Consider the following 17059-nt stretch of genomic DNA (forward strand, 5'->3'; position numbering starts at 1 on the left):
TTCCCCCTAAGAAAGGGAATGGTCATTCTCGGCATGACCCATCACAGACAGAATGTCCTCACTTCAGAAGAAAATGCAACACAAAAAGGGGGGACACCCACTCCCACTGGCTCACGGGTCTCCGTGCCCTCCGTGCCTCCCACCGGCCCTGGCCCCGCTGGGCTGGGTTTGCCCTCGGGGGGCTCTGCAAGTGAAGAGGGGAAAGGGGGAGGTGGGGGCCAGGGAATCCAAATGAAAAGAGTCTCCAGCTGAAGCCAATAAAAGGTCAGGCTGTCCCACCAGGCAGTGCTCTGGGGGCCACACAGGGGTGGGGGATAGGCAGCACAGTGCCATATAGAGGTGTTGAACAAGTGCCAGCTTCCTGCCAGAGGTGAGAAGAGGTGATTGAAAGGTGACAGTTGCAAATTGTCCCTTATTGCTCTGGAAGTTTTGTATCTTTTCCTCCCCTCAGACTTCTCCCCTGCAGACTGCAGCTGTATGTTACAGATCCTTTGCACTAGCTACCAACCCATCTCCTGTAGAGAACTGCTGCACTCAGGCACAGCAGGAGTTTCCCTGCTGTCAAATAGAGATGTCAAATAGAGAAAGATTCCTACACAATAAAGTACACTCTGCAAAGATCTGCTGGGCAGAAGTTGCCTCTAATGTGATTACTTTTCTACACGGCATAACGAGATGAGAAATAATTTTGGTAGCTACGTGCACAAAGACATAAACATTATCAAAGACTTCTCTAAGGACTGCTGAGAGACAGTTATTCCAGTCAGGGTCAATCCATACCATAAGAAGTGAGACTAAAAGTGGAGTGAGTGTGCTGCAGGGTTTGACCACTGCTTGGGGATTGGTTGGAAATTCGTCGAAGGGTGTGAGGTGCAGAAACAAACTTTACAGCCCAGGAAAGGTTCTAAAGCAGGGATGCTTATTGCAGCACTTGGCTGCTTGGTCGTGGGTTATACGTGATGTAAGGGTTCATATAAAATGCCTGCTAGTAACCGTCTAGGGGCCACAATTACTGAGAGAAGCTAACACAGAATGCTTGTTTAATAGAAGCTAAGAAATTGTTTATGTAGTTATCACCTTATAAGGGAAATACGTGTGCTAAAGTGATAACTGTAGAAACCTTGAGATAAGAAACAGAACATGTTGGCTTGGCTGAAGACGGAAGAAATCGGCATGCCTGGAGATGAAGAGGTGAAAAGTTTACATAGAGAAGGATCTTTGCTTAATTTTTAGTTTATCTCTTCACCACCACCAGGAGACGCTATGCAAGTTCAGGAGGGAGGAGATTATAAAAATGACCTCTTGGGACTAATTTTAATACCAAGCGGGAGTAGGTGATGGTTATGTATAGGTTTGTTTGAAATCTAACGAATATGTAAAACTTCAGTGTATATAACAAAAGCCTCATTGCAAGATTGCTGCACATGGATTTCAGAGGAATTATCCCCTTTCCCACCCAGTGCTGAATAAACACACCCCTCTCTATAACTTTCCAACTTGTAGAGTCGTTTCTGCAAGTTAGTAGAAGTGAAGGTTGGAGGACATCTGGGGCTCAGTGACCATGAATTGACAGATTTTCATGTTCTTGCCAGGAGGATGGGAGGCAAAACAACTACAGTGCACTTCAGAAGAGCAAACTTTATCCTCTTCAGCAGCCTGATGGCCAGAATCCCTTGGGAATCTGTTCTGAAGGATAAAGGAGTCCAGGAAAGATGGATGCTCTTTAAGAAGGAAGTCTTGAAGGCGCAGGAACAGGCCATCCCCAAGAGCTGTAAGGTGAGTCACTGGCACAAAAGACCAGCCTGGCTGAACAAGGAACGTTGGCTGTCTCTCAAGGAAAAAATAGAATGTACGGGGGCTGGAGGAAGGGGCAGGACACTCATGAAAACTACAAAAATGCTTTAACTATGAAGAAAGGGAATTAGCAAGTCCAAAGACCAGCTAGAAATTTATCTGACCTGCATGGTTAAGGATACCAAGAAAACCTTTTATAAGTAGATGAACAATAAAGGAAGGACCAGGGTGACCCCCATCACCGGACAGATGTAGGAAGACTCCTGGGGTGAAACACAGGGATCTGGGAATTAAACTGTACTGGAGATTTACAGTGGCATCTCTCTGCAAGCAGAATGGAGGGAGGGATGCCTTATAACACACTCTGCACAAGGCCTGTACAAGGGTGTTTGATGATAGCCACACACAGAAATTGCAGGAGCACCTCCAGGGGTGTGCCTCAGAGTCTGGGATGGATGCTTCTGATCCCATCCCTCTAATCATTCTTGCTCTGGGCTGAGGATATAAGAATGCCTCAGGACATTCCTCTTATTCTTGTTTGTTTGTCTCAATTTTGTTAAGCCTGGTTTTTTACTTTCCTGAAGAAAGAACTTCTTCCATAATTGCTAATATGACATTAAAAAAAAAAAACAACCAAAAAAACCCAAACCAACCAAAAAACAAAAATGCAAAACCTCAAACATGGTGACAAGGAACTCTTAAATATATAATATTTAGAATTATAAATATATTGTATTAACATACTCTGATCAGATCTGTCGTTACCTCAGCTCTTTGTACCCCACGTTGGACCGAAATAAAGACAGTTGTGGTTGTTCCTGTGGGACAGAAAGGGTTTGCAAATTACTGTACCATCAGCACTGAGAATGAGATACAAAACTGGGAAAGCCAGAAAAAAATCATGCAGACAGATCTGTGCTGTGCATCAGCTGTATTCATAATATTGACCTGGACAAACTGGAGAGGTGGGCCCAGGTGAACCTCCTGAGGTTCAAAAAGACCAAGTGCAGGGTGCAGCACCTGGATCAGAACAATTCTTACCAGCAGTAAAGGCTGAAGGATGAGGTTTTAGAAAGCAGCCCTGCAGAAAAGGACTTGTGGGTGCTGGTGGATGGAGAGCTGGACATGAGCCAACAGTGCACACGTGCAGAAGGCCAGAAGGGCAATCCCATCCTGGGCTGCATCAAAAGAAGAGTGTCCAGCAGATTGAGAGAGGGGATTCTGCCACTTTGCTTTGGTAAAAAACCTCACCTGGAGAACTGCATCCAGCTCTGGAGCCCTCAATAGAGGAAGGACATGGACCTGATGGAGTGGGTCCAGAGGAGGGCTACAAAATGATCAGGGGGCTGGAACACCTCTTCTAGAAGGCAGAGTGAGGGAGATGGGGGTGTTCAGTCTGGAGAAAAGAAGGCTCTGGGGAGACCTTCCAGTGCTGAAGGGACCCTACAGGAATGCTGGAGAGGGACAGTTTGCAAGGGCCTCTAGAGGTCACTTAAACCCAAATTATTCCACGATTCTCTGTTTCTCCAATCTTCAAACAGCTCAGTTTCCATGGCGAGATGGAGAGTGCCCAGACATCTTCCAAGATGGGATTTTGAGGTCTGAAGATGATGGGTGGTGTACAGAGACTGATGAGCCAAGTCTCAGTGCTGTGGAGACTGTGGGCAGTAGAGGAGGATCCTGAAAGTGCCTGAAGGGTGGGTATGGGCATGGTGGAGCTTTTCTTCACAGTGGGACACAGCTTGGGCAAGAAAGAATGGCCCAAAGTGCAGCTGGGGATGCCTGGAGTGGAGAGCAGAAGAAAGAAAAGTCACTCCATGGGACCAAGGTCCACATATGCCCCACTCTGCTCCTCCATGGCCTGCAGGGGACAGCTGCCCTCTCCCCACAGCCTGCAGGGGAACGTTTTTTCTGGCCGTTCCTTCATTCACTGACCTTGGTGTCTTGTGGAGGGCTGGGAGCAGGCTTCCACCTCCTTCTCTGTGGGAAAACAGTCTGCGGAGGCTTAAGGATTCCATGTGCACATCAATAGGTTTGTATGAAATCATTTATTAACAACTTGCACTCACTTTATATAGAGAAGCCTTATTTACACCATCTTATCATGCAGGTGGCTTTGTATTCCAATTACACATACCATTCTCACGGAAAGATTCTTCTCACATAATTATTTTCCTCTTCTGTTGCCAATTAAGTTATCTCTTTCCCAGTAGCTCATTCTCAGAAAGCCTCTAACTAGGCCTCAATAACCATTAACCCAATGTGGCCTAAATTGAAGTAAGTCAGGATTGCTCACAACCTGTATATTTCTGAACCGTTTCCCCAACACTTCTCCATGGACATCTTGGGCATTTTCTGCCACAGACATTCCATGGTAACCCAAGGCAGCTGCTGACTCCTGAGGGAGGTGCTCTCCCAGATATGGGCACCCCACATCTCCACAGCCCTTATATACCCCCAGGGTCACCACAGAGACCCCCATGACAATGGTGTCCAGGCACCAGACCGTGCATCACAAAGCCCTGGTGGTGGCTGTGGAGACACCCAGGCTTGGAACTGTCTGGGACTGTGTCACAGAATCATGGAATGGGTTGGGTTGGAAGGGTTAAAGTTCATCTAGTTCCAACCCCCTGCATGCATGGGTAGAGACACCTCCCACCCAACTGAAGCCAACCCTGCCCCTGTCCCCATGGGACTCACTTCTTCATCCCATCCACAGCATCAGCCTCAGTCAGTAGTAGTGTCTCTCGGAGCTGCTCGAGGATGAGCTTCCCGTGCTCCTTCTGCTGCATGATCCTACAGATCATTCCCATGATGCTTCAGATCATTCAGAATCACAGAATACCTCAGGCTGGAAGAGACCGCTGAGCATCTCCTTGTCTGAGTGCCCTGCTCAAGTCTGAACCACATGGGGTTTCTCAAGGGCTTCCCCAGTGTGGCTTCATCCACAAAGGGGGTGAAAGTGCCTTTTGTCCCACCCCACAGGGGGATTAAAAAGACAGCAAACAGTGATGGCACAAGTTCTGGACACTGAGGCACCATCACTGCTTGCCAGGAGGACTTTGGAACCCTGATGGCACTGTGACCCTCATCATCTCGTGAACTTCCCACCCACCACATCACCCACCTCTTCAATCCAGACATCACCAGTCTCGCTACAACGGGAATATGGTAGAGCATGGCAAAGGGCTTGCTAAAGGCCAGGTGCACCCCATGCCTTTCTGTCCCCTGCCCACTCTGCTTCAGCAATCCCCTCTTTGTCCTTCACCTGCCTGGAGCAGGATGGACCCCTTCACTGTCCCAGGGACTGAGGTCATAGAATCATAGAATGTTAGGGGTTGGAAAGGACCTCTAGAGATCATCCAGTCCAACCCCTCTGCCAAAACAGGATCACCTAGGGCAGGCCACACAGGAACACATCCAGGAATGTGTTGAAAGCCTCCAGAGAAGGAGACTCCACAGCCTCTCTGGGCAGCCTGTTCCAGTGCTCCCACAACCTCACAGTCAAGAAGTTTCTCCTCATGTTGAGGTGGAATTTCCTATGTTCTAGTTTAAACCCCTTTTTCCACTGAAAAGAGATAGACCCCTTCCTTCTGACACCTACACTCCAGATATTTATAGACATTCTTAAAATCCCCTCCTCAGCCTTCTTTTTTCAAAGCTTAAAAGCTCAAATTCTCTCAGTTATTCTTCATTTGAGAGATGTTCAAGTCTCTTAAGAATCCATGCTCTCCCTGGGACTCTCTGCAGTAGATCCCTGTCTCTCTTGAACAACTGGATCCAGTATTCCAGGTGTGGTCTCAGCAGGTCAGAGTAGAGGGGTAGGAAAACATCGCTAGATTTGCTGGAGACACTTTTCCTTATACACCCCAGGACATCATTGGCCCTCTTGGCTACAAGGGCCCATTGTTGAACATGGAGAATTTCCTTTCCATTGGGACCCCAAATTTTTCTCCATGGATCTGTTGTCCAACAGGATGTCCCCTAAACTGCACTGGTGGTTGGTATTATTCCTACCCAGATCCAGGACTCTACACTTGTCCTTATTGAACTTGATGAAATTCACCTTTGCCCAGCTCTCCAGCCTGTCCAGATCTCATGGAGAGCAGCACAGCCTTCTGGTGTCTCAGCCACCTCTCCCAGCTTTGGATCATCAGGAACTTTCTGAGGGTACACTCCATCCCCTCATCCAGGTTGTTGATAAAGAGACTGAAGAAAATTGGACCCAGTACTGATCCGTGGGGAACACCACTGTCCACAGGCCTCCCACTTGACTCTGTGGCAATCATCCTACCCCCCTGAACTCTGTTGTTGAGCTAGTTACCAGTCCACCTGACAGTCCAATCACGTGACCCACATTTCTTCTGTTTTCTTATGAAGATATTATGGGAGACAGTGTCTAAAGCTTTACTGAAGTCAAAGGATATGACATCCACTGCTCTCCCTTCATCTGCCCATTCGGTCATCCCTTTGTAGAAGGATATCAGGTTACTCAAGCAATATTTCTCCTTAGTAAATCAGTGCTGGCTGCTCCTGAGAACCTTCTTTGTTTTTGCACACTCAAAGTACTGAACATTCTGTAAGGCAGACTTCTCCTTTCCTACTCAATATTAAGAGCTACATCTACCATTGCAGAGATGTGGAATACAAGTTTTCTCCTTCCCCTCTGTCATTCTCCTGTGTGGTATTGTGTAGCAAGACGAAGCTCTCTTAGGGAACGGCACTTCAAAGTCCAACCAGGTGTTCCAGCAGAGACTCACAAGCAATGCTCTAAGCCTATGGCTCTCAGAGTTGACTAGCCCAGATCAGTGCTGCTACTACAAGAGCAAGCAGCCTCTCTGCTGGCTAGCTCAGGACTGAGCTCTGCCTGTGTCAGGCCTCACCTTTTATTGGCCCCCTGGTCCTGCTCATGTGCAGTGGGGGCCCACCCTAATTAGGCACAGGTGGGCTTGACACAAGCTCATGCTCACTCCCTGGCAATTAGTGGCACCTGGTTGCCTCATTTCACTACAGTATTGACTGTATCACAATGGACCTTCCAGTACCTGTAGGGCTTCTAGTGGAAGCCTGAGGAGGAACTACTTGCAAGGGCCTCAACTAATAGGATGGAAGACAATGGGTTTAAGTTAGGGAAGAGTGGATTTGGACAATGTAAGGAAAAAATTTCTTTACCATGAGAGTAGTGGAAACAATGGCACATGTTGCCCAGTGAGGTGGTTGAGGCCTCATTCCTGAAAATATAAAAGGTCAGGCTTGAGGAAGCAAGAGCAACCTGACCTATTTGAGGCAGTCCCTGATTACTGCAGGGGGGTTTGAATGGATGACATTTAGAGGTCCCTTCCAACCCAAATAATTCTGTGATTCGATTATTATAAGACCTTCAGCCACCTCAGTAACCATGGAGAGTATCCAGAGTTCTCCCAAGATGGGGTTTGAAGACCCCAAGCCCATGCCCAGGCTGCAGAGGTTGATGGGCAAAGCTGCAGTGCTGTGAAGACTGTGGGCAGTAGAGGAGGATCCCGGGGGTGCCTGAAGGGTGGGTTTGGGCATGGTGGAGCTTTTCTTCACAGTGGGAAACAGCTTGGGCAGGAAAAATGGCCCAAAGTGCAGCTGGGGATGCCTGGAGTGGAAAGCAGAAGAAAGAAATGTCACTGCAAGGGCCATGCTGGGGAACACCACATCCCCCAGAAGGAGCCTGGATCAGCCCAAGGCTCTGTGTGCCAAAGCAGAGGCAAGGAGGACACAGAGATGTCAGGAGACGAAGGGGACAGCAAGGTGGGGCAGGCGGGTGAAGGAGCAGAGCCTGCAGGGCAAGAGGCACAGGGGATGGGACAGCCCAGGACAGACTGTGGTGGAGATGAGAGAGGGAAAAGCTGTGGAAAAGCTGGAGCCACACTTGGCAGAGCCAAGCTCTCCATGAATTTGCTGATGGCTCTTGTCTCTGTCCCTGATGGCCATGGGGAGACAAGTGGAGCTTCCAGCAGCACTGGGGCTCAGGGCCTCCTTGTCCATGTGCAGGAGACTGGGAGGTGCCGTGCCATAGTCCTGCCCTTGGCATTGCCCATCTCCACATCCCAGTGCTTCCAGGAGAGCCCTGAGGGCTGAGGGAGGCACAGGATCTCCCTCCCTTGCCAGGGGCTGGGGCTCAGGGCTGGCACCTTTGGGGAATGGGCCCAGGGCTGGGCCCTTTGCAGTCCTGACACACAGCCAGGCTTCCTCAGCACCAGAGCCACCTGCACCTTCCTTTTCCCCACCTGCCATCACTGCCTCCTGCTCCCCCCACACCCTGCAGGGGACGCTTTCTCAGGGCTGTCCCTCAGGGGGACCCAGGCACACAGCAAAAAACTTTTGACTTGGACTTTGCCTTGGACTTTCTTGTTGAGAAAGAAGCTTCTGCTGCTTCCTCTCCTTGCCTGTTGAGCAAATGTCCTGGGCTCAGCATCAACACCCCAGAGGGCTCCTGACAGTTGTGAGCTGAGCTCCTGGGATGGAGGAAGCTTCTGGCAAGTGGGCAGTGCTGCAGAGAGACAGCTCTAGGCCGGAACAGGTCCTCTGCAGAGCGCAGCAGGGCTGAGGGCACTGCCAGGGTATCTGGGGGAGATGAGGAAGGCAGAGAGAGCTTCAAGGGGGGGAAGATGGAGGGGATGAGTGCCAGCTCAGTGGAGGAGAACCTTCCCAGCTTCTGACATGGTGAGTGTCTGGTGCAGGGCAGTGCAGCTGGTGCAGTTCCTGGAGGCATCTCCTAAAGCTGCAGAGCCAGAGCTGATGGGAGCTGTAAGGGGGGAAGGGGCTGGAGGTGGAAGGGGAATTGTGAAGAGGAGTGAGGGTGTGTGTGCAGGCAGGGGTGCCCAGGGCTGTCCTTCAGAGCAGGATCCTGCAGCCCAGGGGCTGTGTGCTGGGGCAGGGACTCTGCTGCCTGCCTGCCTACCAAGAGCCTTCCCGGGGAGCTCCCTGGTGCTGGCAGAAGCTGTGGCTGGCAGGAGACAGGGAGCACGGGGCAGGATCCTGGTGCTGTTGAGAGAGGGCTGAATTGCTGAGGGCTGCTCACAGCTCCATCTGATGCCCAGAATATTTCTGAGGGGACTTTTTTTAGGGGTCCCTTCAAGGCAGGGCTTTCCTGCTCCAGCCTCAGCTGTCCTTAGGCTCTTTTACAACTTGTCTCTGGCTCAGCTTAGGGGGATGGAAACTTAGCTGTGCAGGGGAGAGCAGGGGCTTAGACTCCTCAAGCATCACCTGGAGGGGGACTAGGAACCTCCAGAAGTGCCTCCACCCCCCAGCAGCTCTGCTCAGTTCAGCTCAGCTTCCCTTTTCCATTGTCCTCAGGGTGTGTGTGCCCTGTTCTTTATCTGCTGCACCCCCTGAGTGGCTGCAGGGAAGAGCTGGGCACCCAGGGGCTAGGCTGGGCCCTGTGAGCAGGGGAAGGAAGTGCGACAGGGCCAAGGAAACAGCTCCAGGCAGCAGATGTGCCCATGGCAAGGAGGTGTCCATCTTCCCTCTGCCCTCTGGAGCTCTGGGCAGTGCCCTCTGTGAGGCTGGGGAGGAGTTTACCCTCCCTTCATCAGACCAGCTCCCCTTTCTCTGCATGGAGCCACAGGCAATCCTCTTGCCTTGCTCTGTTCTCCCTGAGTGCAGCAGAACTGCTGAGGGTTTGAGACATCCAAGAACATTCCCCAGGAGAGATGGGGGGATCTGAAATAAAAACCCAAACCCCTCTGAATCTGCCTTCTGCCACCCCAGTTTCGTAGAACTGAGAATGTAGATGGTGATGACCCCTTTTTTTTATCACTGCTTTGATAAGATTAAGTTGACTTCTAGTGTTGCCCCTGACTCCATGATCTCGTGTGCTCACAGGTGAGATCAGATGTGACTCTGTAGCAGCCATCGCACAGAGTTTCTGCTCCTCACTACACATTCAGCCAGCTGCAGTCAGAGATCCAACCATAGAGCGGAAGGAAGATCTGTTAGAAAAGTGTGTGTGGATGTGCTAGGAAAAGAAGATACGGAAGCTGTCTTTGATTTTCCAGAGAAGTTTCCTTGCAGCTCTCGCACTTCTGGCTCTTCCTGGGCATCTACCTGGCTGCCCTCCTGGGCAACGGCCTCATCATCACCAACATCGTCTGTGACCACCGCCTCCACACCCCCATGTACTTCTTCCTCCTCAACCTCTCCCTCCTCGACCTGGGATCCATCTCCACCACTCTGCCCAAAGCCATGGCCAATTCCCTCTGGGACAACAGGGACATCGCCTACAAGGGATGTGCTGCACAGATCTTCTTCTTTGTCTTCTTCATCAAAGCTGAGTACTGTCTCCTGACCATCATATCCTACGACCGCTACGTGGCCATCTGCAAACCCCTGCACTATGGGACCCTCCTGTGCAGCAGAGCTTGTGTCCACATGGCAGCAGCTGCCTGGGGCCCTGGGTTTCTCACTGCTCTGCTGCACACAGCCAATACATTTTCCCTGCTCCTCTGCCAGGGCAATGCCCTGGACCATTTCTTCTGTGAAGTCCCCCAGATCCTCAAGCTCTCCTGCTCTCATTCTGATTACGCCAGAGAAATTTGGCTTCTTGTATTAAGTTGCTTGTTAGGTTTAGGGTGTTTCGTTTTCATAGTGGTTTCATATGTGGAGATCTTCAGGGCTGTGCTGAGGATCCCCTCTGAGCAGGGACAGCACAAAGCCTTTTCCATGTGCCTCCCTCACCTGGCCGTGATCTGCCTGTTTTTCAGCAGTGGCATCTTTGCCTACCTGAAGCCCCCCTCCATCTCCTCCCCAGCCCCGGACCTGGTGGTGTAATTTCTGAATTTGGTGGTTCCTCCAGCAGTGAACCCCCTCATCTACACCATGAGGAACCAGGAGCTCAAGAATGCCCTGAGGAAATTGATGATTGGATTGTTTTCAAAAGTTTGGAACTGATTGACTTCTTCTGCAGTTCACTCATCACAAAACTCTTTAAAGGACAAACTGACTTCCAGCTATATTTATTTTGTTTTGTTGTAGATGTGTTTTGTTGGGTTTTTTTCTTTTTTACTTTTTCTAATATTCACAAATATAATTTTCATTATCTCTGACATTTCTTATTACGTGTCTCTTCTTGTATTCTTTGACACAGAGACATATCTTGTCAGTATGCATATCTTGTAGCACCAATTTCTTTGGCTTACTGTGGGAAAAATATCTGCGGAGGCTTAAGGATTCCATGTGCACATCAATATGATTGTATGAAATCGTTTATTAACAACTTGCACTCACTTATATAGAGAAGCCTTGTTTACACCATCATATCATGCTGGTGGCTTTGTATTCCAATTACACATTCCATTCTCACTGAACCACTCTTCTCACATAATTATTTTCCTCTTCTGTTGCCAATTAAGTTATCTCTTTCCCATTAGCTCATTTTTAGAAAACCTCTAACTAGGCCTCAATAACCATTAACCCAATGTGGCCTAAGCTAAAGTAAGTCAGGATTGCTCACAACCTGTATATTTCTGAACTGCTTCCCCAACATATTCCCCTTTTTGTTTTTTGAGCAATTCTGACTTATTTCATTACGTAAGATAACATGCTAATGATATATTGTCATAAAAAGCATACTAATACAAAAGCAATAACATACCAATAATGCAAAAAACAATAATAACATATATACTAATACAAAGGCAATAATAACATACTAGTAATATAAAAGCAATAATAACATATATAACTGATAAGCCGTGCCTAATTAAATCTGTAAGCTAACAAGCTAATTGGTGTATTTTATGATTTTTATCAATTCTTACCAAAGGCTTTTCCTGTTGCTATGTGTGATACAAATGAAACAGCAAGAAACCCAAATTTCAAATTTTCCCTTATATTCTAGGCCTAATTGTTGCATTGACCAGTTTGATCAAAAGTGTTATTAATAACTCATTAGTGCTCTCATGCGGTCACTCTCTTTTTTTTTTTTTAGAGAAACTTTTTTTTTTTTTTTTTTTTTTTTTTTTTTAATGAGGCTATGTGGTGTCCTTTCCCCCCCCTCCCAGCAGGGCTCACAGCTACAGTATCTGTGGGGGCAGAGGCTGCAGCAGTCTTGCTGGCAGCAATCACCAGCCACACGAAGGGGGGTTGAAAAGCAGCCCCTCTTGGAAAGAGTCGGGGAGGGGGAAGTTTCTTTCTCTCCACAGCAGTTCTGGTGGTATCAGCCTGAAATAGAATAAATCAGTACAATCTCCCAAACCAGATACTTGTATCAGAAATATCATCACTTGTGAATCTGCATTTAAAGGCATTTGTTTCCATGGTCGAACCCATCTGCTCGGTACCCAACGCACTCCAGTACCTGTAAGTAAGCACATATAACCTCGACCAGTCAATTTCACCTCTGTCGGCCCTTCCCATTGTCCAGTGATGGAATTCTTGAATTCCACCAAAATTTTGTGGGAAGGTTCCGAAGCAAAGTCTGCTAAAGCTTTTTGGTGAATCAATATCGGAGGTTCTGTATGTTCTCCTGTAAGGCATAAATAGTTCATGACATATACAGCCTTACTTAACCGGTCCTGAGGAGGACTCCCTTCCTCCCCCCTTTTTTCTCTTTCAAGGAGTGTCTTTAGTACCGAATGGCAACGTTCCACTATTGCTTGACCCGTAGGGTTATGAGGAATACCAGTAACATGTCGAATACCCCATTGTCCACAAAACTGCCGAAAACGAGCAGAAGAATAAACGGGGCCATTGTCTGTCTTAATAGACTGAGGTACTCCAAGAACAGCAAAGGATACATATAGATGTCTGATAACATATTTCGTTGCCTCACCAGTCTGAGCAGAGGCCCAAACAGCCGTAGAAAAAGTATCTATAACAACATGCACATATTTTAAGCATCCAAACTTTTGTACATGAGTGACATCCATTTGCCACAGTTCCAAGGATTTCAAACCTTTAGGATTGACTCCCATTCCAATACCAAGATCAACCTTTTGGCAATCAGGACAAGATTTCACAATTCCCTGGGCATCCCCCAGAGGTAAATGAAACTGCTTCGCTAGCACTTTAGCAGATTGATGAAAAAATGCATGAGATTGTCGAGCTTGTGAAAGAACATCAACAGAAGGACCAGTCCACGCTGGTGCAACTAAATGGTCAGCTCGCTTATTACCGATAGCCAAACCTTGGTCACTAAGATGACTCCGGATATGAGTGATAAAATAAGGATGTTCTCTTTCTGCTAAGAGCCTCAATAACTTCTGCAATAAGAAATACAAATGCTTATTCGAAATTTCCTTCAAAATGGCATGATACATTCTCAAAACAATACCTACTACATAAAGTGAATCAGAGACTATATTTACAGCAGTACTATTCCATGTTTCAAAAACCCAAATAACCGTGGTAAGTTCAAGGGTTTGCAAAGAGTCAAATGCCTTCCCTTGAATTAAATGGTCTTTCCATTGCCCAGGCATCTCCTCCCAGGTAACAACAGATTTACGGGATTTTTTTTTTCCAGCATCCGTAAAGACCGTTATGTCGTCCACTGGACTGTCAGACAAAAAACTACATGACTCTCACTGCATGTTAGATAAAAGTGGTAACAAGCGATATGAGGGGTAAGAATTCGCTATTTCCCCACCAAACTATGCCAAGACTATTTGCAGGTCCGTTGAAGTTTGCAGTAGCCAAAGCAAATAGTCCTGCATAAGGGGCAAAATGATCTGTCCTGGGTCCACCCCAGCGATGTCTTGACATCTCACTCTGCATTTTTTTTTTTTTTTAAATAATCAAAACCAATAATAACAAATATAACTGATAAACCTTGTCTAATTAAATCTCTAAGTTATCCCCATACCCTTAAACGATTTAACCATTCATTTAACCCAGTATATGCAACAGTTGATTTTTTCATGTTATCTTAATCAATCATTTTTGATTGTGAATTGACTCTGAATGATCAGATAAATTTATGCAAATACACTCTATCCAAGTCTTCACCAACATAACCTAAAAGCTAACAATAAAAAGTCAGTGGCAGCACGACTTTGTAAAACTGCATGTCTGACACTATCAACATCTTTTAGCATCTGTGTTAAAATACCAGAAGTTAAGTTCATCTGCTTAGCAGTGCAACAGAATAGCAAAATCAACAATAAACATATAGACGAGGGATCCTGTTGGGGAAACAGTTCAGAAATATACAGGTTGTGAGCAATCCTGGCTTACTTCAATTTAAGCCACTTTGGGTTAATGGTTACTGAGGCCTTGTTAGAGGCTTTCTGAGAATGAGCTAATGGGAAAGAGATAACTTAATTGGCAACAGAAGAGGAAAATAATTATGTGAGAAGAATCTTTCTGTGAGAATGGTATGTGTAATTGGAATACAAAGCCACCTGCATGATAAGATGGTGTAAACAAGACTTCTCTATATAAGTGAGTGCAAGTTGTTAATAAACGATTTCATACAATCATATTGATGTGCACATGGAATCCTTAAGCCTCCGCAGACTGTTTTCCCACAGGATCCCATAATCAACATCTAAACGATCACATGAATTACCACATTAACAAAAGCCTCTTATCAATACAACACAATACGAAAAGCACATTTCGCACTGCAGTGGAAGGACTTAAACACCTTTTTAGTATGAGGAAGGTCAGGTGTCCACTGCCGCATAGAGCCAAGGGGGTAGAGGAGGCTTATCTGACAAAAATTCCTCGGGGGGCCCCCAAAGCGTCCCCAGACCCCTCCTGGGTCACGGCACAGTGGAGTCCTGGTTTCCTCCATGGTTGCCAAATTGAAGACCAAAAAGGCCTAATAAAATTGTTTAGAGACAGAATTCCAAGCCTATAAACAGCAAAGGCACACACACACACACACACACTTTTTTTCTCTGCTGTGGTGTCTGCAGCAGGGCTCATTTTCTGAGCAGCAGCAGTGTGTGCGGGGGGGCGAGAAGCGGCTGCAGAGGCAGGAGTGGGGGTGCGCTCTGTACCAGTAGCAACTCTTACTCTCCGCAGCAACTTTCAGCCTCCAAAAAGGCAAACTCATTCTCATAACTGCGTTTTTTGTGTTTTGTTTTGTTTTGTCTTACTTCTCACCAATATATAAGAAAAATTAACAACATCCACTAGAAGATTCAACAATGAAACGATATTGCTACTAAAATCTGGTGAAATTAGCCTAAAATAAAATGAAGTGGTACAATTTCCCAAACCAAAACTGCAAGTATAATTACCAACCAAGTTTTTTATCTCTGTGTGAAACACCAGTGTACCATGCACCACAATATACATCTACATTGAGAACTGTATTGCAATGATGGTCCTTTAGCAGCTTTATCTTATGCATCTTTATCTTAAGTAGCTTCTAACAATTGGGCTGCTGTAGCACCTTTTTGGGAGTAGTCCTAATGCACATTTAGTTTTTTCATTAGCATTGTCATATTCTAACATATCAAAAAATTTTGTTTTCATCTCTTCTAACAAATCCAGATGTTATATTACCACTGAATATAAGTGATCCACAAATTTTGAATATGACTCTGCTCTCCTCTGTTTAATATTTGTAAAAGAAAAGATTGCTTGTGCAGGATCATGAACAGTTTGCAAAGCCTTATACGCCAATTCTTGTGAAAGTTGTAACACTTCAGTTTGAAACCATGCCTGCAAATCTGCACGTACAAAAGGACAAGCACCCAGTAACATTTGTGCTTGCACCCCGTATAATGCTTCGGTTTTCTGTCTAGGAATCACAGCTGCATTTTCGCATAGCATTTACCATTTATGATGAAATTGCAATTGTTGAGAAGGAGTTAACAGAGTATCAATGAGCATTTTTGTGTCATATGGCGTCAACTATTCAGCAGTAAAAAGATGTTGCAAAACAGATTGAGTAAATGACTCAAACCGATTTCAAACAGTACTGCGCAATGGCAGCTTTGGCTTCTTTTATCATTTTCCAATCTAATGCAAACCATTGACCTCCTCCTCCTGGTCCCACAATCACTGGAAAACCATCGGACTCATATTGGGAACCATTTCTCCTTCAACTATAGCATTTTGAATAATTCCCTTCCATCTAATTACTAGATACACACTACCACACCCCCCCACTATGCCTCCACCACCCTCCCCTCCCCATGTTGGATCTGGAAGAGGTGGAGCAGTGGGTGTTAAAGGGTTAAGGGAAGTAGGAGCAGGAAGAGGGAACGGATCAGGGGGTAAAAATGGATTAGTGCCTCTGGGTTGTTCGGGATGTTCCCCGGAGCAAAAACTAGTTTTTTTTCAGGGGTATACTCATCCTTGGTCTCCAATTCTTTCAGTTTCTTCAGCAGTTTCCTTAGTTGCTTGTCTCCGAGTCCCAGTTCTTTCCTTGGTTGTTGCTCTATAGCAGGCACTGATGGTGTTGACAGGTGAAGCAGAGGACTAATTGAAGGCAACTGTGGTCAAGAAGAAATATCAGGCTTCCGAGGTGGAAAGGAAGGCAGAGCAGTCGGGAGCTGCGGCAGGCAGGCGCGAGGTGGGGAGTCTGCATTCCAAGATTCCTCGCCTGTGTTCTCCGGCTTCTCTCTCTCTGGGTCCTCTGACGATTCTGGTGGTCTTTTCAGTCGCTTTTGGTTTGCTTCTCGGTCCCATTTTTACTTTTCATCTGACCCCCAGGGTCAAATGGCACAGTTGGCTGAGCTTGAATCAGTACAGTCCCTTCAGGTGCTGGCAAGGGTATTTTAGGTGTCTCAAATAACTGTTTAGAGGTCAAGTTCATATTTTGAGCATTAATCTGTACTGGTAGATCAGGTGTTAATGCAGCAAACGCTGAGGCTGCTGCTGCTCTTTCACTTTCCATTGCTTTTAAGATTTCTTTAATCGATTTCCAGAGCGTCGCTAAGCATCGTGCCTCCTTATCTCCATCGCTAATTTTATCCCATAGGGCAATACCTACGGCTTCCCAAGTAGGTAACTCAAAAACAGTACCCATCGAGGGGATCAAGTCTCTATCCCGTGCCCATTTCAGTAATTCTCGTAAGGTCCTGCCTTAGTATGATAAACCTCTCTTAGAGAGAATACATTGGAGGAGCTTAACTACTGCCTCTTCTTCTTTAGAGAGTGTAGACCCCATCTCCTCCCCCAGCCGCTCACCTGATCAGGCAAGTTCTTCAATTCATCCGAGGTACCTTTTCTTCCGTAGCGGCACCAGCTACATAGACCACTGGGGCAGCAGTCTCCTTTCCACTGGCTTCTCCGCTCCTGCCACACCATTGCTTTGGTTGTCTTTCTCGCTACCCTTCTCTTT

The 17059-nt window shown here is 46.8% G+C and overlaps 1 protein-coding gene across 1 annotated transcript; it reads left to right on the forward strand.

Annotated features, from left to right (window-relative positions):
* The first annotated feature begins 9936 nt into the window (after window positions 1-9936).
* LOC115600194 (olfactory receptor 14A16-like) lies at window positions 9937-10590 on the forward strand. The gene has a single exon (XM_030468462.1). It carries the CDS (start codon window positions 9937-9939, stop codon window positions 10588-10590), a length of 654 nt encoding a protein of 217 aa, XP_030324322.1.
* The last annotated feature ends 6469 nt before the right edge of the window (window positions 10591-17059 follow it).

The sequence above is a fragment of the Calypte anna genome, unplaced genomic scaffold, assembly GCF_003957555.1.
Source record: "Calypte anna isolate BGI_N300 unplaced genomic scaffold, bCalAnn1_v1.p scaffold_123_arrow_ctg1, whole genome shotgun sequence".
Lineage (NCBI taxonomy): Eukaryota > Metazoa > Chordata > Aves > Apodiformes > Trochilidae > Calypte > Calypte anna.

What these genes read in the sequence shown, in the direction of transcription:
- LOC115600194 (XM_030468462.1), top strand. Translation starts at nt 9,937, where the DNA reads ATGTACTTCTTCCTCCTCAACCTCTCCCTCCTCGACCTGGGATCCATC.